Raw genomic sequence first — 26,705 nt, forward strand, 5'->3', positions numbered from 1 at the left:
AGGGAAGGAAGCGAGGGTATTGGGAGGCAGAAGGGAGGAGGGATGATCAGTAGGTTACAGAAAACAGCGGGGCAGGGGATAGTACGGGGGTAGAGGGTAGCAAGAGATTGAGGTAGAAAGGGCTGAAGGTATCAGAATTTGTGAAGTCAGTTGTTGTCAAAAAGTCAGTGAGAGAGTCCGGATGAAAGGTGGGTCCATCAGCGAGAAGGGAAGGTAGAGAGCAGCGGAGCGAAGACGACGACGGAGGTAAATTCTGCGTGCTCGTTGATAAAGTGGGCAGTCCAACAGAATGTGGCTGACTGATAATGGAGCCTGGCAATTCTCACAGAGAGGAGCAGGGCGCCTCTCCATGAGATATCCATGAGTAAGACGAGTATGGCCAATGCGAAGACGGGAGAGTGTCTCCCAACCTCGACACTGGTGATAAGACGACGGCCAGTAACCTACACTCAGTTTAATAGATTGAAGTTTGTTACCGAGCATAGTAGACCAACGTTGTTGCCAACGGGTGGGAAGATCCTGCAGCAAAATAGTCCGTAAATGGAATACCTCTATATGAAACTGGTAGGTCATGTACTGCTGACCACGCAGCAGTGTCTGCCTATTCATTGCCCTGTACGTCAACATGACCAGGGACCCAACAAAAAACAATATCTTTATGCTTGGTAAAGATGCGGCGTAGCCAAAGTTGGATACGGAGGACTAAGGGGTGAGGTGTATCAAATTTCTGTATAGCCTGTAAAGTGCTAAGGGAGTCTGAGACAGCCACAAATGATGACACAGACATAGATGTAATACGGATAAGTGCTGCAAGGATGGCATACAATTCAGCAGTAAAAATACTAGCCAAGATAGTAAATGCCCTCGTACGACGCTGTCCGGAAACACTGCTGCGAATCCTACGCCATCAGAAGACTTAGAGCCATCTGTGTCCACAGCAATGGCATGAGAATGAGAGTGGAAGTGGTCAAGAAAAAGAGAGCGGGAAGCGACCATAGACAGTTGGGCTTTCGAGCAAGGGAGAGAAAGAACAGACTCGAACAGCTGGAACTTCCCAGGGGCGTAGGGAAAAGTGAGATGCTACATGAACATAGAAAGGTGGTAATTGAAGAGAAGACAAGAGCGAATGAAGGCGAAGAGAGAAGGGACGGAGTAAACAGGGGCGGCGAACAAATAAAGAATGTCTACTAATATCAGTGACCATTCTATAAATGGAAGGATTGCGGAGATCATGAGAGCGTACATAGTAGCAAAGGCAATGGGCATCATGGCGATCGGATAAGGATGGAATGTTCGCTTCTGCATAGAGGCTCTCAACAGGGGAAGAGCGAAAAGCACCAAGGCATAAACGTAATTCTTGGTGATGAATGGGGTTCAGGCTAGAGAGAGTAGCAGGAGATGCCGCTGAATAGATCTGGTCACCATAATCAAGTTTCGATAAAATGAGGGTGGAATGTAGGCGAAGGAGGGTTCGACGATCAGCTCCCCATGAAAGATGAGCAAGGGTTTTAAGAAGGTTCAGCCGGCTGTGACAAGTTGCCTTCAGAGAGGTAATGTGAGGTTTCCAGGATAACCTACGGTCAAAGAGGAGGCCCAGAAACTTGACTGTATCACGTTCAGGGATACGGGAGCCATAGAGGTACAAAGGATGATCGGAGATGCCAGAGCGTCTAGTGAAAGTAATTTGGTGGGTTTTAGTGCTGGAAAATTTAAACCCATGTGTGGTGGCCCAATAAGAAACACGGTCGACCGCATGCTGGAGAAAAACTGTAATGAGGTGACAGTCAGCGCCTGCACAGGCAATAACGAAGTCATCAACATAGAGTGATGACCAAATATTTGATGGAAGACTAGAGGCCAAATCATTAATAGCAAGGAGAAAAAGTGTTGTGCACAGAACACATCCCTGGGGCACACCTTCAGCTTGGATAAAGTCCGGGGAGAGCACATTATTAACCCGAACATGGAAATGTCTATCAGTTAAAAAGTTCTTAAGGAAGGATGGTAGATTGCCTCGGAGGCCTAATGAGTGGGTTTGGGCCAAAATATTATACCTCCAAGTTGTGTCATATGCCTTCTCAAGGTCAAAAAATATGGCAATAACTGAGTGGTTATTCGCAAAGGCATTACGAACATACGTATCCAAGCGTAGTAAGGGGTCTATGGTAGAACGCCCCTTACGAAAGCCATATTGACGAGTGGAGAGACTGTTGTGTGTCTCTAAGTACCACACTAAACGTCTATTTACCAGGCGTTCCATCACTTTGCAAACTGCACTGGTAAGAGCAATGGGACGATAGTGGGAGGCTTCATGTCCCGTAGTGCCTGGTTTGCGGAAAGGGAGAACAATGGCAGATTTCCACAGCTGTGGAAGAACTCCTTGTGACCAAATAAGATTGAAAAGGCGTAATAGGACTGCAAGGGCTGACCGATGTAAATGTTGTAGCATACGAATATGGATCTCGTCGGGCCCAGCTGCCGATGATCGGCAAGCTGAGAGTGTTGCCTCCAGTTCTTGAAGTGTAAAAGGCACATTATACTGTTCTTCTCTGAGAGAAGAAAAGTCCAAGGGTGCTAACTCTCTGGCAGACTTTGAGGAAAGAAACGAGGGGCATAGATGGAGCCCCTGAGAAATACGGACCAGATGATTGCCAATTTCATTGGTAACATCTAGTGGGTTTGCTATATCAACACCGGCAACCCGCAGAACAGGAGCCGGGTTAGGAGAATATTTACCACTCAGTTTTCGAACTTTTTTCCAGACTGCACTCACTGAGGAAGCAGAGGTGATGGTAGAGACATAATCTCGCCAGCAAGTGCGTTTAGCGTCACGGATAACACGGCGAGCGATCACACGCTTCTGCTTAAAATCAAGAAGTCTCTCCGTGGTTCTATTGTACCGGTACCTGCCCCATGCAGCGCGTTTCAAACGTACTGCATGAGCACAAGCAGGAGACCACCAAGGCATGCATTTCTGAGAATGCCTGCCCAAAGTTTGGGGTATAGAATGAGGAGCTGCAGTTAAAACGGAGGATGAGGAGTAAAAGCTCATCAATGGAGAACGAAGAAGGAACCTCAACAAAAACAGTTAGTTGTGAGTAAAGGTTCCAATTTGCCTGATCAAATTGCCAGCATGGGATACGAAGAGGTGGTGAATATGAAGGGGAAGTAAGAATGATTGGGAAATGATCGCTGTCATGTAAATCCGGGAGAACAGACCAGGTGAAGTCTAATGCGGCGGAGGAAGAGCAGACTGAGAGATCGATGCAAGAGAGAGTGTGAGTCCGAGGATCAAAATGGGTGCGAGTACCTGTATTTAAAACATGGAGGGGGTGGGTGGCAAGAAAAGCCTCTAACTGAATGCCACGGGAATCACAGTGAGACCCCCCCAGAGGAAATGCTGGGCATTAAAATCGCCAAGTAACAGAATCAGTGGCGGTAATGACGAAACAAGAAAGGTAATATCCAGAATAGATAATGCCCAAGAAGGAGAGATATAAAGAACAGAGCGTATACCACCTATGCAAGTGGATATGGGCTGCTGTGTAATGCAGTGAAGTATGAACAAATAGTTGATGGTACGGAATATCAGTGCATAGAAGGGCACTTTCATTAAAGGTCCCATCAGGAAAAGGATCTGAAGAATACAATAAATTATAGCCTGAGATGGGAGAGATAACAGCAGAGTGTAATTTTGGTTCCTGTAAGCAAACACCCAACAGGGGAAAACTGGGAGAGTAACATCTGAAGCTCACCCCGATTACCCCTGAGGCCGCGTATATTCCACTGTAAATAGGCCATGATTGGCAATGATAAAGATACTTAAAATCCGCAGGTAAGGGTTCCTACGGACTAGAGGGGTTAGAAAAGTCCACATGCGGAGGCAGTGGAAAACGTTCAAACAGCGAAGGAACGGTGCGCTGTGAAGAAAGGAGTTGCACAGATAGAGGAGAGGAGAGAGAAGGAACAGAGGGTGGATCAGTGTCCATTGATGGTTTGGTCTCTGCAATATATTCAGAGATTGCTTCAAGTGTTTCGGAATTCAGAGACGTTGTATGCGAGACAATATTGGAGATGGTAGGGGGAGGATGAGTAAAGATTGGAACTGTAATGGACTGTACCAAGGTAGGGGGGGCGAAAGGGTGGAGGGAACTGAAGAAGTGTGGAAGGGGACAGAAGAGGCAGAAACCTGGGAGGTGGCAGAAGAGGAAGAAACTTGGGAGGGAACAGGGGAGGTAGGTATAGTACAAGGAGGAGGGTGAACCTCTACACCTGTAACAGAGCCAGTGAGAGGGGAAGAACCCGGTACAGAGACAGGGAAGGTAAAATGAGGAGGTGGAAGAAGGGAAGGAGGGGTTAAAGGACCTTTTTTTGACTTCTGAGAAGTAGAGGGATGATTGGGAGGAGGTGTCGTACGAGGTCTCGTCGATACTGAGGCTTGTGAGGGAGAACACAAAGCGAGAACAGACCGAGGCATTGAAGTAGGGACGTTTGAGCCTAGGACAGCAAAAGAATTAGATACAGGAGTGACTATGGGAGAGGTAACCACAGAGGAGGTTGCAGAAGATGGGACCCCAGAAGTGGGGGGACGTTTTGAAACATGGGAATAAGAAACACGAGGTAGTCTCCCTTGGAGGCGGAGATGAGAAACTTCCATGGCATAAGGGAGACCTTCTGCCTCTTTGATATAACAGATTTCCCGCTCATTTAAGTAGACTTGGCAACAGCGAGAGTACGAAGGGTGAGCCTCATTACAATTAAGGCAAGAGGGAGGTCGATTGCAAGACGTATTAGAATGGTCATCGGCACCACAGACTGGGCATTCGGCTATGGATCTGCAATATTTCGCTGGATGGCCAAATAGCCAGCAATTTCTACACTGTTGCGGTGTAGGGATCACCTTTCGAACTTGTAACTGATGTCCTGCTACATAAACTGAGGATGGGAGTTCACGGCTGTCAAAAGTTAAACGAGCCACATTGCTAGGGTATCGTCTCCGCCCGCGAGCAGGAAGAACATAAGTGTCCACCTTGAGGATTGGGAGATCTTGGAGTTCCAGCTGTTCAAGAATGTCATTGCCCCATGTCTGGAAATTTTGTTGAACTATGGTATGGGGCAGAATGATGGTACCACTACAAGAATTGAGAGAATGATGTTTTTCAATAGTGACAGGAACAGTATCTATATGGGAAAGAAGAGAAAGATCATGAGATTGGGTAGCATTCTGTACTGTGATGATGCGCGTACCGCTCTTAAGAGCATGAAAAGAAATATCTTTACCAACATGGTGTAGGAGTGCCTTGCCAATACTGTGGTCGGAAAGATAGGCGGTAGAGGAAGTCGGTCATAAAGTGAAGAATTTAGTCCATTGTGCAGTCTGAAACTGAGAGTGGAAAGGTAGTGCAGGACGTGTCGATCTTTTCTGAGAAGAACGAGAAGGTGGAGAAGTATCATCAGCAGGTAATTGTCGTTGGCGTTTAGGAGTGGGACCAGAGTTGGTCCGACGTGGAATGGGCCGGCGATTCGAAAATTGCCGCACCATAGAGGGAGAGGCCGGAAGCATAGTCAAAGGAGAGCGGAGGTCAGATAAATTAAAGGAGTCAGTCGAGACCTCAGTACCTGAAGCGGGTGAGAAAACAGCACCAGCAAGAGGTACAGAGGCATGAGGAGTGTCCAAAGAGTGGTCCAAAGACGAGGCTGGGTCAGAACGGGGTGCAGTATCAAGAAGGGGCCTGGGGGTACCAGGTTCATGGATTGGGTTCTCCATGGTTAGGTTACTTCTTTTTCATTTTGTTTATAAGAAAAAAAAAGAAAGAAAATAAAATAAAAATAAAAAAAGAATAAAAAAAGGGGGAACCGGGGAGGGATAGTTCCTAGGAGGAATGAAAGGGCCAAAAATCTCCCTCCGCGCCCAAGAGGACCTCAGCACAGCAAGTAGCGTAGATGCAGCATGGAACCCATGCCATACCCTACCCATCATGCCAGTAAACCAGCAATCCGGGATAGCAACCTCACATCTGCCGAGCTACCTCAGTGGACAAAAGAGAGGGCGGCCGGATATCCGCCACAAAGCATACCTCCTTCGGCCACCACCCCCGGAATCCAAAAGGTGGTTTCCCGAGATACACCCGTCGCCCGAAAGACACCCAAAGCCACTCTCTGGGATACCGGAGAGGGATCGGGACATCCCCAGGCGATCCAGATTCCACGGCAAACTACGCCACCGCCAAGAACTTCAATGGAATGGGATGGACCCCAGTACCCTTTCCCCTACCTAGGAACTAGTGCGCCTGTGGGAAAAATCCGAAAGGCCAAAAAGAGGAAGGGCAAAAGGGAGGGGTGGGGAGGAGGATGAGGAAAGGGAAAAGGGGAGGATGGGATAGGGAAGGGGGAATTGGGGGGTAATTTGGTTCGGTCTGAGGAAGGAGACCGACAGGTCTAATTCCTCAGACCAAGAGCCTCTTCACCATGCCAAGGAGCCCCCCTTGAAGAGGTTTAATTAAATAAAAAGTGTGGATATTAAAGTATCCTTGACTGGTGTATTGCAATCCTATGATCCTAGTGCAGTCCATGGGTTTCAAATCAAACATATTAACCAAAAACTGGTAGGTTGTGAAATGAAATATTATAATGACTAAATTCTCGTGATTTGTTTATGCTGGGTTAGGTTAGGTAAAGTTTGTCTGGAAATAGAACAAGTGTTTCCTTACGAGGGTCTTAGTCATATGATGACCCACAGCTGGAGATTTTGGTCATCCGACTGAAAAATTCAGTTGGCTTGCCAGTCCACATCTTTAAAAACCATTAAATGTTACCAGTTAGTAGTAATCCATTACATTGTCAAGTCAGAAAACTGAAAAAAAATCTTTGATAATTTCTTACCGAATTAGTAATTTAATGTGAATTCAAGGGTAACTAAAATATATTAAAGATGCATATGTGACTATCTGAAAATAATATGAAATGGCATTAATTATAATACCAATCTTATTACATATTTGGGGAAGCACTAAACCTGTTCGTGCCTGGGAATAGTGTGGTAGTGCTGCTGGTGCTCTTACTAATGGTTGTTAACGGAGTTTAAAGTCTATGTCTACATTAGGATCATTAAAGCTGCACGGTAACCTTTTCATCACCCTACAACGGCGGGTCTTAGATAATGACCCGTCGTTGGAGGTTTTGGTCATCTGACCGAGGCCTTCCGCTGGCTTACAAGTTTAAAAATTTTGGTCATTTCATTAAACACACTCACAAAAGTATATAAATATATATACAGTGGACCCCCGCCTTACGATATAATTTCATTCCAGAAGTATGTTCAGGTGCCGTTACCGAACGAATTTGTTCCCATAAGGAATATTGTGAATTAGATTAGTCCGTTTCAGACCCCCAAAAATACACGTACAAAAGCACTTACATAAATACACTTACATAATTGGTCGCATTGGAAGCTGATCGTAAGGCGGGGGTCCTATATACATATATATTTTTAACAAGTCGGCCGTCTCCCACCGAGGCAGGGTGACCCAAAAAGAAAGAAAATCCCCAAAAAGAAAATACTTTCATCATTCAACACTTTCACCTCACTCACACATAATCACTGTTTTTGCAGAGGTGCTCAGAACACAACAGTTTAGAAGCATATACGTATAAAGATACACAACATATCCCTCCAAACTGCTAATATCCCGAACCCCTCCTTTAAAGTGCAGGCATTGTACTTCCCATTTCCAGGACTCAAGTCCGGCTATATAAAAATAACCGGTTTCCCCTGAATCCCTTCACTAAATATTACCCTGCTCACACTCCAACAGATCGTCAGGTCTCAAATACCATTCGTCTCCATTCACTCCTATCGAACACGCTCACGCACGTCTGCTGGAAGTCCAAGCCCCTCGCCCACAAAACAACCATTGTGAAAGAATAGAGAAATTCCAAGCGCTTTCGTGACTACTCACATTATCAAGGAACAATGATAATGTGAGTAATCACGAAAGCGCTTGGAATTTCTCTATTTTTTCACAGTAGTTGTTTTGCATATTCTGAAATCACGTGTTTCCTGTGATTTTATTGCATATATTTAATATATATATATAATCAGTAGTGTGTGTGTATAAATATATAATACACACACACACACGACTACTGATGCATCACCAAACAAGAATATTTTAATTCAAATACACCGATTACAGTAAATTCTCAGCATATATACACAGAGAAATAGACTCTTCAGGGTATACATCATGTGGATATTCCATAAAGTACACAAAGCGACTAGTTTTCACCTACGTCTTGTTTTCTTGGGAGTTCTGTTTTCTTTCTGCCTTTTTATCACGTCCTCTGAACTGATAAATATTATGTGTGGGCGAAATGTCGTCATTCACTCCATCTTGTCAATTCGTAAAATGCTCTTGCAAAACTTGAGGTTGTTACGTTCCACGTTTATTTTACTACGCAATATTTATCGAGGCTTTATATTATTTGGCACATGATTAGATATATACGCAGAATTTTGTCAAAAATTTTTTTCATACACTAAATAAAATGTTCATTTTTTACTTGGGTTCATAATTTAGAAAAATTTCTTTTGTAGTAATACATGAAGTCTGTAAAAAGATACATCTTTGCATTCCTTTACAGAATACACTGCAAGTGTGTTAAGGCTCTTGATCCAAGGAATTTTCAACCACCCTCCACTTTCACTGATGAAAACTGATTACATCCCGTATCTGTGGATTCTATCTACGATCTTTTTGATTTCTGCATATTTTGTACATGCAATAATCAGAAACATAGAATCTCAGTCACCCCTATACCACAGGCACTGAATACCCCATACGGGTTAAGCGTTTTTTCATCAGTATAACAATAATTCGGTCTGTATTCTAAGCGAAATTTCTTGCCCTCAATGCGTGTATTCTATTTGGTTTAGAAAAATCGATACATTGTTATCGCACTACACTTTTTTTTTAAATCATCAACTACTTCGTTTTTCCTCTCTTCGAGTTCTTCCTGGCACCGTCGACAGAGGCTTAGCATCTTTAGCACATCTGAAGTAGTCATCGGGCGAGTACTCGTACAGATCAAAGTCACTCTTGTACTTCTCGTAGAGCATGTGGACGTAGGGTAGTGGGAGCTGCTTGAAGTAAGAGCAGGCTACCTGGCCTGTTTTGACGCCCTGCGTTGGGTTGTCCCACCTGGGGCGGACGTCGCCAGTCCGGTTGAGATACTCCAGGAAGAGCTTGCCTTCCTCGGGAAGTGACTCGAACCTATGGTAAAGATACGGTATACGTTATACTCCTGGGTGATACCAGTATACAATGTTCATATCAGAGAACACCCGAGTTACAGCTGCTGAACACAACTTAGGCGTTGTGAGTGGCGACTAGCCGACATACTAGATTTGTAGTTTACAAATGACTCGCAGTTTGGAGATGAAACTGACACTATAATGGTCTTTAACCATTAAAAGTCACAACACTCGTTCACTTTCAATAGGCTTCTAGTAACTCTATACAAACTATACACATAATGGTTCCACCTTATCAGGTTCTGAGACCACTGTATCCTAGATTTATGTATAATAATAATAACAATAATAATAAATAATGCCTTATACTACGCATGATTAAAGACATTTAGATTATATTGTAATTGAGAGACAAGGATATATAAAATATGTCGAAGATATTCATTTAAAATCAGCACATATGGAAGTCTTATACACATTGAAAATTATGTGGATTACATCACACCCCATAAAGTTTCAGTATCGTAAGTCAATTCGTTATATAAAGTATAGTGGACCCCCGGTTAACGATATTTTTTCACTCCAGAAGTATGTTCAGGTGCCAGTACTGACCGAATTTGTTCCCATAAGGAATATTGTGAAGTAGATTAGTCCATTTCAGACCCCCAAACATACACGTACAAACGCACTTACATAAATACACTTACATAATTGGTCGCATTCGGAGGTGATCGTTATGCGGGGGTCCACTGTATAGTGATACAGAAAAGACGTGGACACCAGTGTACAGTTATGACATTTAATAAAGGAAACGTTTAATCACGAGTGGCTTCTTCAGTCCTAATTCAGAGCCACTAGTTACTCGCAAGAGTGACCTATGCACACGAACTTGCTTGGAAGTCGCCCTAATATGAGTGTCAAACAGCATGTCACAAAAATCAGGCACCTTCAGTGTCTCCAACTATTTGGCGAACAAATTACTACCCATCCCATTACCTGACACCAACCAACTCGCACCTCTTATTCCTTTTTGCCTGATACCACCTCATTATATATATATCTATTGTTTTAGGAATCCCTGTATGAAGAACAAAGAGGCCAACTTTTTTTTAGTAAATGCAATAACACCTGAGTACACCTCATAAAATGTTTAGAAACCTAAAATAAATTATTACAGAAAAAGCTAATATAGAGATGCACCTTAGGATGAAGTCGTAAGGCAGGATGCAGGGAGAGCAGTGGGCTTCGTACGTCCTCCAATGCTCATCGTCATGGTGTGCGTCCAGGATGTACTGCACGAACTCAGAAAAGGTCGGGCCCAGAGGTGTGGCGAAGGGGTTCTCTGGGAGTACCACAGGGAGGCCCCTCTTCACCTTAGACCTCACCTGTTCCTCCAACAGCGATATCTGAGGAGATGCAACAAATGTGAGTATGAAGGTAATAATATGGGTACGATTCACTCAACCTAATCTTAGACATCACTTACTCCTCCAACAGCGATTTCTAGGGAGGTGTCAGATATGAAGGTATCGAAAAAAAAGAAACAGTTGCAAAGCAAGATATTATTGAAATAATGTTTTGATCTGTGTAGAGCTCGATCATGTAAACCAGCGAAACGTTGTCACAACTGAAGCTTGAAGAATGACGTTAGTGATACTATATCTTACTTGAACCTGACCTGTTCCTCCCACAGCAATGTCTGTGGAGATGCAAGATATGTGGCAATAATGATAGCAGTTATGGAAAGCCTATATGCATGAACAGCTTCTGTTGCGAATAACAGACAGAGGGTCGAGGATCCATCAGTCCTTGCGCTGAATATGGACCAGTTCGGCGCTTCATAAACATGTAAAATCTGTAGTTAGTCAGCTCTATAGTTTTACTAGGCATCCTATATCCATTCTGTGGGTGGTAGTCACTCCACATTCGTTTTGTGGGCAGTAATTGAGGTGTATTTTTATTCAGGATGTAGCAGTGTCTCCTAACAAGAGTCTTGATCAGATGATTGAAAAAGCCCCTAGTGAACAATACGTTTCCTAAATAATCTGCTGGCCTAAGAGAACTAGATTTTCATCTCTAAAAATAATGATCATTACTTCATATTAAGAAATACAGAAATCCCAAGGTTATACGTAAATGTTATATAAAGTTGGTGAGGCCTCATTTAGATTTTGCAGCTCAGTTCTGGTCTCCAAAGCGCATAATGGATGCATATATGCTGGAAACAATCAATGTTTATTCATTGTACTGTATAAGTCCACGTAGTTGGCTTTATCACCATTGTCGGCAGGATGCCATATATACTGCTACTGGAGTCCTTATTGTTTCCACTGTGACCCTAAGTGTTTTCACGGAGGGTTCTATCTTTATCAGTCTCACGTGATTCACGAAATCGTAAAAAGACAACTGTAAACAAATCAGGGAACCGGTGGCAAGTGAATACTAAAGCTCACAAGCCAGCTGGCTCTTAAGATTCATCCAACTAGCTATATTTCTACACACCACAGGGAGGTTAGCATAGGCCACCACAGTGACCACAAATGCAGGGTTTTTTTTTTTACAGACGAATCCCACACCAGCATGGCTGTGGCTTACTCTAGCTCAAGTCCCACTCGTTCTGTGATCAGTCTTACCTGCTGCTGAGAGAGGCCATCGTGAAACTTCCTATAGCGTCGGACCATTTTCTCACCGTAGTGAAGGTAGTAGTAGCCCTTACTGGCATCCTGGAACTTGTCTCTGTAGCAAGAGACGAGGCGTTCGAACGGATGTCTCACCACCATGAAGCGAGTACAGTCGGAGGTGATCTGCCGGGGAGGTGGAAGTTAGGTGATGGTGGTGGTACAATGCAGTATACACAAACAACCTGAACGTAGGAAAGACGAGCTTACAACGACGTTTCGGTCCGACTTGGACCATTTACATCACTCCATCTCAGTTGTAACTATGAGATGCAGTTATGGTGATTTTAAATGATAATTAAGAGGTAGGGACCAGGAACAGAAACCCAGCAATAAAACACACACTCACCGAAGAAGCAGCAAAGTTGCTTATCCTAGGGAAGATCTGCTTCAGGAGGAGCTGTAAGGAGTTCTTTTTCTTGAGGCTCTCTCTCCAGTATCCTCCCAGTTCCAATAAGGTGATGGACCAGGAGGTGCTAGCAGCCTTGTACACGGGGCAGAACGCTAAGTGGTTGGCACTGGTGATAGAGAAGATGGGAGTAAATGTAACCGAAACTAACCTATGATAACCAAACCAAATCTATCCTAACCAAACCTAAGCTATCCTAACCTAACCAAACCTAAGCTATCCTAACCTAACCAAACCTAAGCTATCCTAGCCTAACCTAATAAAACCTAATCTAATTAAATGTAATTAACCAAATAACGTATCTCGAAAATTTTTTTTAAAGTTGTATGTGAAAAATCGACATTTGGTAAAGGTGAAATAATTATCATATTACCATTGTAGACATTGTAGACATTATTGTCACACTACACAATCTTATATTCATGGGAAAGCGCTAAACTAGTAGGGATCATACAGCGCCTAAGTGTACATTCAGTTTCCTAGATCAGGACCTCTCTACATCCCCAGTCTTCTTTACTACGATGAAAATCCTCCCCAGACCTCTTAAGTCCCCCTGAAGACCCCGGTCTTCTTTAGCCCCCTGCAAGACCCAGGTCTTCTTTAGCCCCCTGCAAGACCCAGGTCTTCTTTAGCCCTCTGCAAGACCCAGGTCTTCTTTAGCCCCCTGCAAGACACAGGTCTTCTTCTTTAGCCCCCTGCAAGACCCAGGTCTTCTTCTTTAGCCCCCTGCAAGACCCAGGTCTTCTTCTTTAGCCCCCTGCAAGACCCAGGTCTTCTTCTTTAGCCCCCTGCAAGACCCAGGTCTTCTTCTTTAGCCCCCTGCAAGACCCAGGTCTTCTTCTTTAGCCCCCTGCAAGACCCAGGTCTTCTTTTTTAGCCCCCTGCAAGACCCAGGTCTTCTTCTTTAGCCCCCTGCAAGACCCAGGTCTTCTTCTTTAGCCCCCTGCAAGACCCAGGTCTTCTTCTTTAGCCCCCTGCAAGACCCAGGTCTTCTTCTTTAGCCCCCTGCAAGACCCAAGTCTTCTTTAGCCCCCTGCAAGACCCAGGTCTTCTTTTTTAGCCCCCTGCAAGACCCAGGTCTTCTTCTTTAGCCCCCTGCAAGACCCAGGTCTTCTTCTTTAGCCCCCGCAAGACCCAGGTCTTCTTTAGCCCCCTGCAAGACCCAGGTCGTCTTCTTTAGCCCCCTGCAAGACCCAGGTCGTCTTCTTTAGCCCCCTGCAAGACCCAGGTCGTCTTCTTTAGCCCCCTGAAGACCCAGGTCTTCTTTAGCCCCCCTGAAGACCCAGGTCTTCTTTAGCCCCCCTGAAGACCCAGGTCTTCTTTAGCCCCCCTGAAGACCCAGGTCTTCTTTAACCCCCCTGAAGACCCAGGTCTTCTTTAGCCCCCTGAAGACCCAGGTCTTCTTTAGCCCCCCTGAAGACCCAGGTCTTCTTTAACCCCCCTGAAGACCCAGGTCTTCTTTAACCCCCCTGAAGACCCAGGTCTTCTTTAACCCCCCTGAAGACCCAGGTCTTCTTTAACCCCCCTGCAAGACCCAGGTCTTCTTTAGCCCCCTGAAGACCCAGGTCTTCTTTAGCCCCCTGCAAGACCCAGGTCTTCTTTAGCCCCCCTGAAGACCCAGGTCTTCTTTAGCCCCCCTGAAGACCCAGGTCTTCTTTAGCCCCCCTGAAGACCCAGGTCTTCTTTAGCCCCCTGAAGACCCAGGTCTTCTTTAGCCCCCCTGAAGACCCAGGTCTTCTTTAGCCCCCCTGAAGACCCAGGTCTTCTTTAGCCCCCTGAAGACCCAGGTCTTCTTTAACCCCCCTGAAGACCCAGGTCTTCTTTAACCCCCCTGAAGACCCAGGTCTTCTTTAAATATTTCAAATTGAGATATGATTTTTTTTAGAGTAAGGTTAAGACTCGGTGGGTGTGGCTCATAAGTGGATGGGTGACCATGAGAGAATAATATACAACCTGTGAAGGGTGCAAGTCTACAGGGCTGGGTATGAGAAAATCGCAGCTAGGGGGCAGCAAAGGTGCAGGTGGTGATAAAGTCTACCATTTACATAGGTGTTTGTTGCCCCACGCAGGTAAAGACTGTATACAGAACAAAAAGACACAATAGCGGGACTGGAACAATACAGAAATAACCCGCACAAAGTTGAAACTGATGATGACGTTTCGCTCTGACTTGCACTAAAAACTAGTTATGCAGTGTGTAGTCACAGTGTGTGAGTAGTTAACAACCAGGTGTATACACTTCTCAAAAAATAAACAAATTTAACGTCTCTACTGCTAGGTGGCATTTAATATGACTACCCCTGGACGGCATTTAATACGACTCTACCGCTGGACGGTATATAACACGACTCTACTGCTGGACGGTATTTAACTCGATTCAGTGGCTATCTGAGGTGTTGCTGTCTATCACTGGAACCTCAACAGCCTCAAGGGAGGTAAGAGGAGGTGCTGCATATCAAAACATTCCATGAGTCGTTCTCTTATACGACCGTTGTTCCATTCTCCGGGAAGGTTCGTCACGAAGTTCAACTTCTGAGCCAAGTGACACATCAATTTGTTGACTTCGACTGAGGTGTAAGGTTCCTCCCTACGCTCCAGCTCCAGCTCAATGACGCTTTGTTCCTGGTGAAAAGCGCGTTGTAGTGTTCCCTCTACTGACAATGTGTAGAGAGAGTTTCTCTCGGATACGCGGCACCGGAGATGTGATTTCATCTTAAAATTGGAATCTTCAGAATCATTGTAGTCCTGGGAGGCATCAGAGTCATTGTAGTCCTGGGAGGCATCAGAGCCATTGTAGTCCTGGGAGGCATCATGATCATCGTAGTCCTGGAAGGTACCAGAGATACTGCTGCTCTGAGAGTCATCAGAATCACTGCTGCCCTGAGAGTCATCAGAGTCACTGTAGCCCTGAGAGGCATCAGAGCCATTGTAGTCCTGGGAGGCATCATGATCATCGTAGTCCTGGAAGGTACCAGAGATACTGCTGCTCTGAGAGTCATCAGAATCACTGCTGCCCTGGGAGTTATCAGAGTCACTGTAGTCCTGGGAGGCATCATGATCATCGTAGTCCTGGAAGGTACCAGAGATACTGCTGCTCTGAGAGTCATCAGAATCACTGCTGCCCTGAGAGTCATCAGAGTCACTGTAGCCCTGAGAGGCATCAGAGCCATTGTAGTCCTGGGAGGCATCATGATCATCGTAGTCCTGGAAGGTACCAGAGATACTGCTGCTCTGAGAGTCATCAGAATCACTGCTGCCCTGGGAGTTATCAGAGTCACTGTAGCCCTGGGAGGCATCAGAGCCATTGTAGTCCTGGGAGGCATCATGATCATCGTAGTCCTGGAAGGTACCAGAGATACTGCTGCTCTGAGAGTCATCAGAATCACTGCTGCCCTGGGAGTTATCAGAGTCACTGTAGCCCTGAGAGGCATCAGAGCCATTGTAGTCATGGGAGGCATCATAATCATCAGAGTCACTGTATACCTGAGCGACATCAGGGTCAATATAGACCTGGGCGACATCAGGGTCACTGTAGCCCTGGGAGGCATCAGAGCCATTGTAGTCCTGGGAGGCATCATGATCATCGTAATCCTGGGAGTCATCAGAGTCACTGTAGACCTGAGCGACATCAGCATAAGAGTCAATATAGCCCTGGGCGGCATCAGAGTCACTGCAGCACTGGGAGGCATCAAGGTCACTGCAGCGAAGGGCAGCATCAGGGTCACTGAAGCTCTGGACAGCATCAGGCTCACTGAAGCTCTGGACAGCATCAGGCTCACTGAAGCTCTGGACAGCATCAGGGTCACTGAAGCTCTGGGCAGCATAAGGGTCACTGAAGCTCTGGGCAGCATCAGGGTCACTGAAGCTCTGGGCAGTATAAGGGTCACTGAAGCTCTGGGCACCATCAGCATTCCTGGAACTCTTCGCCAGATTTCCGACCATGAATTTGTCTGGAAACTCGTAATAATGCGAAATGTCGCATTCTGGGTGTCCTCTCACGTCTCGCCCGAAAGACGCTAGCTCTTGGATCCGCTCAGCGGTGACGTACTCCTCAAGCATCCTCGAGACGTGACCCTTAACTACTTCCTCGAGTCTGCTGTCCTTCACCAAGCAAGCAAGGTGATCCTTCACGAGGTCTTTAAGGTGTTCCCAGATGAAGTCACGAAGGTCATTCTCTTTAACCAACTCCGTGAAGCGCCTGAGTTTCTCGTTTTTAGATAAGCCACGAGGCTTCTCCCTGTTGCAGCTGGCAGACTTGAGGAGGCGGCCGGCTGGCTCCACCTCGAGCAAGACCATATCGTCCCACGTCAACTCGAACATCACGAGGAGCCTGTAATAACACCAGACTGTAGCGCCTACTACTGCTGCAGCCCCCAGGATGACGCTGAGGGTACCGACGAGGGAGGGAATCTTGACGAATTCTACGTTGACTTTCATGTGCTTGGCGTACTCCAGCAGCTGGACGACCTGGCCATAGTACCCGGCCAACTGGAACACTCTCCCGATGAAGGGAATGCCGCTGAAGTACACATCTGTGAGGACCATCGAGGAGTGAGCGTACTGGGGAGGACCCATGACAACACTCCAGACTGAGCGATGCCATGATAACTTACCTTGAACATGCTGCTTGACCACCATCATGATCTGGTGGTAGCTCTCGGCTAAGCTCTGGCTGAGGTTCTTCAGGTAGAGCGTAGTTCCGCACAACACTACGGCCACCACCAGTAACAACCACGAAGAAAACACTACGAAAAGTACTGTCTTTTTATTCATCGTGTTTTTAATATAATTGAATTTTATATTTTGTATTTTATCAAAGGATACGATGTTGAGTTTATGTACGAGGTAGACAGACGCCAGAGTCCCGCTGTTCTCCCTGATGTTAGTGGCTCCATGACAACTTTACAAGTCAAGTCCTTTATAACAAGGTTAAGCTCCTCACTTACCTTCCTAGTGAGTTTTATATCATAACGATTGTGTTTAAGTAATTCCCTCCCTCCTCATTCACTCTCCCTCGTTCCCCTCCATCTCTCTCCCCACTTTCCTTCCCTCCCTCCCTCCTCACAAACAAGAATTACTTTTAATGTAATTACCAATGAATGGTCCACATGGGTTTAGCGCTTAACGTATAAATTATTGTAATTGCCGTTCAGGAGATAAAAAAAGGGGGAGGATGCTGATTGGCATCCTGAGTTGCATTATATTATCATTATTACTGTAATCATTATTTTTACTGTAATCGTGAATAATAAATCATTTTTTTTAGTGCGGATTTTTAATGTCCCTCCAGAAGTTTCCTGATGAAAATTTTCCTGGTGAAAATTTTCCTAATGTGAATTTTAACGGTGAAAATTTTCCAAATGTAAATTTTCCCTGGTGTAAATTTTCTTGGCGTAAACTTTCTTGCTTAAATTTTCCTGACGTTTAGCGCATCCCATTAAAAAAAATAAGTTGGCAAAATTTAAACTTCTCGCAGTCTTAGTTCCCGGTGTGTGTTTTGGATAAAATATTTCCCGGGAGTATTTCTGGTACGAGGCTATTGTCTCATTTTTTTTCCCCTCCGAAGGTTGGATATCGGGCAGGGGATTCACAAGACATCCAAGGTCGCTAATCTATCTTGTCTATGATTATTAATCGTTATTAAGCGCTAAACCCGTTCAATTCCTCTGAACTGAACGGCGAGGTTTTGGTGTCCACTTATTCTGTACACTGAGTAACACTTGACCACTTGAATACTTCTATGCAACTTATATATTGTTTATATAATACTGGAAATTAGTGACATGTGATGCACATACTTGATAAAAACCTAATTTTTTTTTTTTGAGAAGTGATCATAGACGTGATAGAGCATCACGTCTTTGCAAATTATGTTCCAGAACACAGACTTGATTGCCCAAGACATCTTGACTTTGAGTGTCTGTCATCCCTATCTTGAATACTATGTACTTAACTGTCTACTTACTGAAGAATAAGGAGATAGACAGTATAATATCCTATGTGACATGTCAAGGTATCTTATTGATGAAAATAAGATACCAGATATATTAAGCAAATTTACTAAATTCCTAAATTTACTTGTAACAGTTAAGTGAGCTGTAGATATAAATCCAGATGTGAACATCTGGATATTGTTTCAGTCAACGGAACAATGCTCTTCTCCAGACTGAGGGACTGACCACCTCAAAACTTTAAGGGTGATGGACTGATTACATCGTCTTCAAGTATCTTCTGCTTCTATCAACTTTTCTGTACTCGACTGAAGAAGCCTACTGTGTAGGCGAAACGTTTCGAAATAAAGATACCTAACTGTTGCATATGTGTCTTACCTAACAAATCCAGATGTACACCTGTTAACCCTTTTGGGGCCTAGTTCCTAGGCCTTTTATATATCCATATGCTCTTGTAGTTCCATGCACAGGATGGATATGGGGTGCACAATAAACTAGGCACATCGGTGGTAAAATCTAGAATCTTATGTTATATTAATCTCCAGGGTTTGTTACCTGGACCTCAGCAATGAGAGTGGCTACTTTCACCGCTGGGCAGCGGCGACCAGTGCGGTAAAATCTAGAAATCTTATCTAAAATCTCCAAGCACTGCATCTGTGTCCGCGAAGAGGCTCTTTACGAAAGGAGGCAAAGAAAAGAAAGAAGAGTATACAGTATAGAGTACAGTTTCAACCAGTGATTTTGTTGTTTTATGCAGTATTGGTGGTAAGGTTAGATCGGATGCAGATGACTCGTATTGGAGTGACTTACCTGTACTCTTCGCTAGGCAGTGCTGTCCCGTCCTGTTTTATGTTCGTGGGTGTTAGTACCCAGAAAGATATAGACATCTGTCGTTGTTGAGATTTTTGGCCTTACCTGCCGTGTTTATTATAACTATATATAATGAACACTTAGCTGATAAATGACAGCAAATCGTCTACACAGCCGCCCCTGCAGACGAGGTCTAGAAGCTGTCGAAACCATCACAACAGTGGGCTGTCAAGAGATACAATTTGTAAGTATAAATTACCCCTAGGAGGTGTTATGTCAGCATATTTCATTCGATGATGGCTGACGAAATACTTACTTGTTTGGACTCAAAAGTCCACACCTTACTGCCGATTATAGGTTGATTACAAACTCCTTGTGACTCAAGAATTGCGCAATCCCCCGATCTACAAGAAATTCGTAACATACCTTGCTCTTTGTAACGTGAGCTATGGTGTTCTCAACACCTTCGACAGATATCAGTGACTTGATAGAAGCTGAAGTGTCCTTGGATGTCCACGTCTTCCATTGTCTAGGAAACGCACACTGGTACACTATGTTCCACAAGAATTGTCTTTATTGTTCACAATGTATCACAAGAGAAGCTGATCACACTTTTCTTATGTTTATCGTGTTTTGTAAGACACTTTGTCCACACTAACGCACAGATCAGTGTTCTTTGTTGGTTATCCTGGCGTCAGTGTCACTCGTAGTAGAGTCAAAGATAGTCTGCCAGACGCCACAGCGCTCCATGCCGTCACTGCCCCCAGCACAAAAAAAAAACGCTGACCTAGTACCTTGCATCCTTGTCACCTCCTCGATGAAGCAAAGCAGAATGTTTGTTTCTTGCTGTCTTAATCATAGACAACAATGTACACTAGTTTTACTATGGTAATAAAGTGGGAGCAGGATTTTCCTTAATTGTCCTGCTAAGTAAGAGATGTACTGTCTCTTATAAAAATACACGTTGCAACACCGCTGCAAGGAGCAGAGGTCATTTGACTACGTGGCATAGCATCTGTGATCAATTACTCACTCTAGCAGTAAACAAGACGCTCGCCCCTTCTGAGTGGCCCCTCAGGGCTGAAAGGGCTGAAGGGGGCTGATACCCCCCTCCTGGAGAAAATTTCTCCACAGTCGTCGTTGTATATGGAAATCTTTGGCTCAAGATTTTTCGCACTCTGTGCGTCGTCAGGAGCTATGTAATGTTGCAAAGCTAGCAACAAATAGGAAAAAAAGTCTCCGAGGCAAGGCAGAAACGTAATGCGTCAGGCCATGTCACAGGATTGCTCTGCATATGCATGCACACACACACATTATATGTATATATATATATATATATATATATATATATATATTATATATATATATATGTGTGTGTGTGTGTGTGTGTGTGTACTCACCTAGTTGTGGTTGCAGGGGTCGAGTCATAGCTCCTGGCCCCGCCTCTTCACTGGCCGCTACTGGGTCACTCTCCCTGCATCATTAGCTTTATCATACCTCTGCTTAAAGCTGTGAATGGATCCTGCCTCCACTACATCGCTTCCCAAACTATTCCAATTTCTGACTACTCTGTGGCTGAAGAAATACTTCCTAAAATCCCTGTGATTCATCTGTGTCTTCAACTTCCAACTGTGTCCCCTTGTTGCTGTGACCCATCTATGGAGCATTCTGTCTGTCCACCTTGTCAATTCCTCTCAGTATTTTTATATGTTGTTATCATGTTCCCCCTCTCTCTCCTGTCCTCCAGTGTCGTCAGGTTGATTTCCCTTAACCTCTCCTCGTAGGACATACCCCTTAGCTCTGGGACTAGTCTTGTTGCAAACCTATGCACTTTCTCTATTTTCTTTACGTGCTTGGCTAGATGTGGGTTCCAAACTGGTGCTGCATACTCCAATATGGGCCTAACGTACACGGTGTACAGGGTCCTGAACGATTCCTTAAGATGGCGGAATGCTGTTCTGTGGTTTGCTAGGTGCCCATATGCGCTCCAGCAGTTATTTGGGTGATGTGCGCTTCAGATGTGCCTGGTGTTATACTCACCCCAAGATCTTTCCTTGAGTGAGGTTTGTAGTCTCTGGCCCCCTAGACTGTACTCCGTCTGCTGTCTTCTTTGCCCTTCCCCAATCTTCATGACTTTGCACTTGGTGGAGTTGAACTCCAGGAGCCAATTGCTGGACAGGGCCTGCAGCCAGTTCAGATCCCTTTTAGTTCTGCCTGGTCCTTATCCGACTGAATTCTTCTCATCAACTTCACATCATCTGCAAACAGGGACACTTCGGAGTCTATTCCTTCCATCATGTCGTTCGCAAATACCAGAAACAGCACCGGTTCTAGGACTGACCCCTGTGGAACCCCACTCGTCACAGGCGCCCACTCTGACGCCTTGCCTCGTACCCTGACTCGCTGCTGTCTTTCTGACAGGTATAGGTAGGGAAATTTTCCTTGTATTTATGGATTTCGAAAAGGCATATGATAGAGTGGCAGATGTTGCAAGTGTATGGAATAGGTAGTAAGTTACTAAATGCTGTAAAGATTTTTCGAAAGGATAGTGAGGCTCAGGTTGCGGTGTGTAGGAGAGAGGGAGACTATTTCCCAGTAAAAGTACGTCTTAGACAGGGATGTGTAATGTCGCCATGGTTATTCAACATATTTATAGATGGGGCTGTAAAAGAAGTAAATGATATGGTATTAAGGAGAGGGGTGGGATTAATTAAATTATGGGGAATCAAATACAAAATGGGAGTTGACAGAGTTACTTTTTGCTGATGATACTGTGCTTTTCTGGGATTCTAAACAAAAGTTGCAAAGGTTAGTGGACGAGTTTGGGAGGGTGTGTAAATGTAGAAAGTTGAAAGTGAACATAGATAAGAGTAAGGTATCAAAAGATTTAAAGACAAATTGGATATCACACTGGAGGGAGTATAGAAGAAGTGAATGTTTTCAGATATTTGGGAGTTGACTTGTTAGCAGATGGGTTTATGAAGGATGAGGGTAACCACAGAACTGATGAGAAAAAAGAGGCGAGTGGTGCATTGAGGTATCTGTGCAAAGAACGTTATCCATGGAGGCAAAGGGAATGTACGAGAGTATAGTGGTACCAAGACTCTTAAATGGGTGTGAAGCTTGGGTTGTAAATGCTGCAGCGAGGAGGCGGCTGGAGGCAATGGAGATGCCCTGTCTAAGGGCAATGTGTGGTGTAAATATTATGCTGAGAATTCGTAGTGCGGAAATTAGGAGGAGGTGTAGAGTTACTAAAAGTATTAGTCAGAGGGCTGAAGAGGGGCTGTTAAGGTGGTTTGGTCATTTAGATACATTGAAACAAAGTAGAATGGCTTGGAGAGCGTATAAATCCATAGCAGAAGGATGGGTAGCGGTCATCCCCGAAAAGGTTGGAGGGAGGGGGTAATGGTGGTTTTGTGGGCGAGAGGCTCGACTTTCAGTAAACGTGCGTGAGCGTGTTAGATAGGAGTGAAGGGAGGCGAATGGTTTTTGGGACCTGACAAGCTGTTGGAGTTTGAGCAGGGTAATATTTTGTGAAGGGAAGTACAATGCCTGCACTTTAAAGGAGGGGTTTGGGATATTGGCAGTTTGGAGCGACGTCACGCTGTCGTGTCTGAGTGCCTCTGCAAAGACAGTGATGATGTGTGAGCTATGGTGAAAGTTTTTTCTTTTTTTTTTTGGATCACCCTGTCTCTCTGGGAAACATACTCCGTGGTCAAGTACTGTGGACTCTGATACAGTAGAGACAATGTTTGTAAATAATTTCGCCTATTTGCGAATTGTTAAGCATTTCAAATCTCTTTCGTTGTCCACTGCATGTGGCAGAATTTGATGAATAACTTTGAAAACAAGCCTGGTGGCCCGGGGTATGGGAAAACATCGTCTAGCTTCGGCTGGGCGCCCATACTTATATGGAGTCTGGCTCCGTGGTAAAGTACTGTGGACTGATACAGTTTGCAGGTTCAACTCCTGCTGTGGACGTAGAGACAAAGTTGGTAAATAATTTCGCCTGTTTGCGAATTGTTAATTATATATATATATATATATATATATATATATATATATATATATATATATATATATATATATATATATATATATATATATATATATATATATATGCGCAAACAATCGCAGACGGGCTATCTTAACTATGTAGGACAAGCCACTGGGGGTGGCAATCTTTAGCTCAAGTACTTTCACACTTCTCAGTGCGTCATCAGGAGCTGTGCAATGTTGCAAGGGAACAACCAAAGCAGGGAGAGAGGTCTCAGAGTAGCGTAAGTGTCACCTTCCAAGGTTAACTTGGTCCCAGTTTAAGAGTAACCGTGGGCAGGGACACCTACACTACTCAGACCTCTCTCCCTGCTTTGATTGCTCCCTTGCAACATTGCACAGCTCCTGATGACGCACTGAGAAGTGTGAAAGTACTTGAGCTCAAGATTTCCACCCCCAGTGCCTTGTCCTGAGATTATATATATATATATATATATATATATATATATATATATATATATATATATATATATATATATATATATGTGTGTGTGTGTGTGTGTGTGTGTGTGTGTCGAATAGGTAAAACTGGTCAGTTAGCAAGAACTCATTTAAAATTAGGTCCTTTCTAAAAAAAAATCTTATACGTTTAAAGATATATTAGTTTTTCAATTAGGTTAATGTAAAAATTAATATTTTTGTACCAAAAGAACCTTAGAAAACTTACTTAACTTTATTATAACAAGCGTAATTTAATTTAGCCTAATCCAACTAAATATTTTTTAGATAAATTTACAGTAATTAAATAATAAACACAATGAGATATATTTTTTTTCGTTAGGATCAGAAAGATTTTTGCGAAATTATTGCATACAGAGATTTTTGCTTGCCTTATTCAGCAAGAAGAGCGTTGCTATTTAAGCCAAAATCGCAAGTTTTACCTATTCGGCACGACATACCCTGGGAAATCTATTTTTCTCGGTATATATCCTGTGATATATACCTCTTGTTGTAAATATCCTGAAAGGTATACATCTCTTGGCGTACATATCCTCAGAAACACACACCTTTTAGTGTACGTACCCTCTCAACTGTGTTAAAAATACTTTGATCATAAACAGCCAAACGAATTTTAAAAATATATACTGAAATTATCGTAAATTTGCAAAATAAATGTAATATATAAACATATAAAAAAAACTGTTTAGTGAGTATTAATTTTTTTTTTTTTTTTTTTTTTTTATTCGCCGGTATTCTCCCGGCCCGGGTCTTTTCCAAGTAGTGGTGACCCGGCCTTGGCTCCCTATCTGGGGAGTGTCTCGAGACTTAAGTCTCCCATGGGAGGAGGTACAAGTACCTCCTCATCTTTGGGACCAAGTGTCCCCAGGCCTAGCCACATTCCCCGCCCTCACGGGGCTCGTAGGGAGAACCTAGGCCTCTGGTCTGCCATCTACCCCGCCTCAAATGGGCTCGTGGGGATGGCAGTCTTATGAGCTGCAGATGGTAGCAAGCTCAGGCTCACAGTTGTGTGAGTATTAAAAATAACTGTCTTAGTGTACATAAACTAAATGCGAGATTATAACTTTCTGAAGTGATTTATGTTACTGGCTGAAAGTGTGCTATTCACCTTTCACGATAATGGCGATTTTGTTTTCTTTATATATACAGTATTACAATATTGATTGATTTATCATTTTGAAAGCCTATCCACTACACAAAGGGTCATAAAGGCTATACATCACTTGTGGACAGGGAACAATGCTTTCATCCCTGTAATAAGGACTGAAACAAACACACTGATATATACTTCTCCTAGTGTGTATACACTGTTCTCATTGCATGCGCAGCAAGAAGATTTACAACACTACCTTTCTACTGACCATGCTATTGGAACCTTCAGTAAGGGTTCAGTCCTGTCTCATACTGGACTAAGTCACTACCTACGACCCCCTAGATTGCATGTCTGCAGAATTCTTCCGTTCCCACAATAACAAAACGAAAGATTAGACACATGTACAACATCTGGGTATCTTTACTGTAGACGTTTCGCCATCCAGTGGCTTTATCAATATAATGAGTGGATATAATGTGAAGAATGTAGAAGTATACCTGGAGTATACCTGGAGAGGGTTTCGGGGGTCAACGCCCCCGCGGCCCGTCCTCATGGTGAATCAGGGTCTGATCAACCAGGCTGTTACTGTTGACCGCACTCAACCCGACGTACGACCTACAACCCGGCTGGTCAGGTACTGACTTTAGATGCCTGTCCAGTGCCTTCTTGAAGACAGCCAGGGGTTTACTGGTAATCCCCCTTATGTATGCTGGGAGGCAGTTGAACAGTCTTGGGCCCCTGACACTTACTGTGTTGTCTCTTATCGTGTTAGTGGTGCCCCTGCTTTTCATTGGGAGGATGCTGCATCGTCTGCCGAGTCTTTTCCTTTCATGGGGAGTGATTTTCGTGTGCAAGTTTGGTACTAATCAAGTGTATATATATATATAATCGTGTATCTCTCCCGCCTGCGTTCTAGGGAGTACAGGTTGACGAACTTCAAGCGCACCCAGTAACTGAGGTGTTTTATTGTAGTTGTGTGTGTTATAAAGGTTCTCTATACATTTTCTAGGTCAGCAATTTCACCTGCCTTGAAAGATGCTGTTAGTGTGCAGCAATATTCCAGCCTAGACAGAACAAACGACCTGAAGAGTGTCGTCATGGGCTTGGCATCCCTAATTTTGAAGTTTCTCATTATCCATCCTGTCATTTCTCAAGAAGAAAAATGAGGTAATCAGACCCTCAGGCTTGGAGTCGAAGAGCATCATACAACACACTTCACCAGCTTCAAGGTCGAGGGACTAATTACATTACCTCTTCTATACAATTCTACTGTCTACCAATCATGTCCTTGAATTTGTATTAATAAAACCAGTGGATAGCGAAACGTCTACAATAGATACCCAGATGTTGCATACGTTTCTAACTCATCTTGTGGGTATTGTATACATGTTCCCACCGCAACGCAGTCAATGTAACCAAAAACAGGCGTAATTTTTAAATGGATTACATGGGACTGAACAGGGGGCAAAGCTTTTAACCATATTAACTGAGAACAGTATAGCGCAGAACATTACTAAGGTCTTCTATACGTGATAAGCAAGACATGTGCAACAGTTAGATATCTTAATTCCGAAACGTTTCGCCTACACAGCAGGCTTTTTCGGTCGAGTACAGATGAGTAAGCAGACGTGTGTCTTACTTATCAACCTGTTGGTATTATATGCACCATTTTAATATTCGTCTTCTCTACGTGTTACATCAGAGTAGCAGCAGCCAACGCCACCACCACCATCACGAACCTAACCACGACCATAACAGTAAGTCTCAGTAACAATCACACCCATATTTTACATCATCCTGCGCGGAGGTTGACGTAAGGTTTACGTGGGCTGAATTTTAAGAAATTTAAATATATTGGAAAGAATACATATATTGTTACTTACAGGTGGAAACATTCCTTAAGACACCTGCTGTCCATGTTCACCTATGAGTAAAACAGGTACCTGGGTGTTAGTGGACTGGTGTGGGTCGCATCCTGGGAACAAAACTGACCTAA

At 44.1% G+C, this 26,705-nt stretch overlaps 1 protein-coding gene across 1 annotated transcript in view; it reads right to left on the reverse strand.

Moving 5' to 3' along the window:
* Window positions 1–5,323: 5,323 nt before the first annotated feature.
* The window catches only part of LOC128698009 (carbohydrate sulfotransferase 11), a 51,003-nt gene continuing 29,621 nt past the window's right edge, over window positions 5,324–26,705 (reverse strand). Inside the window, exons 3-6 of the mRNA XM_070097457.1 lie at window positions 12,281–12,449; window positions 11,887–12,057; window positions 10,454–10,659; window positions 5,324–9,272 (exon numbers count right to left, since the gene is read on the reverse strand). Coding sequence (XP_069953558.1) covers window positions 8,981–9,272; window positions 10,454–10,659; window positions 11,887–12,057; window positions 12,281–12,449 — 838 coding nt within the window. The 3' untranslated portion in view covers window positions 5,324–8,980. The remainder of the gene's footprint in view (window positions 9,273–10,453; window positions 10,660–11,886; window positions 12,058–12,280; window positions 12,450–26,705) is intronic.

The sequence above is a fragment of the Cherax quadricarinatus genome, chromosome 58 (genome assembly GCF_038502225.1).
Source record: "Cherax quadricarinatus isolate ZL_2023a chromosome 58, ASM3850222v1, whole genome shotgun sequence".
NCBI classification, from domain to species: domain Eukaryota; kingdom Metazoa; phylum Arthropoda; class Malacostraca; order Decapoda; family Parastacidae; genus Cherax; species Cherax quadricarinatus.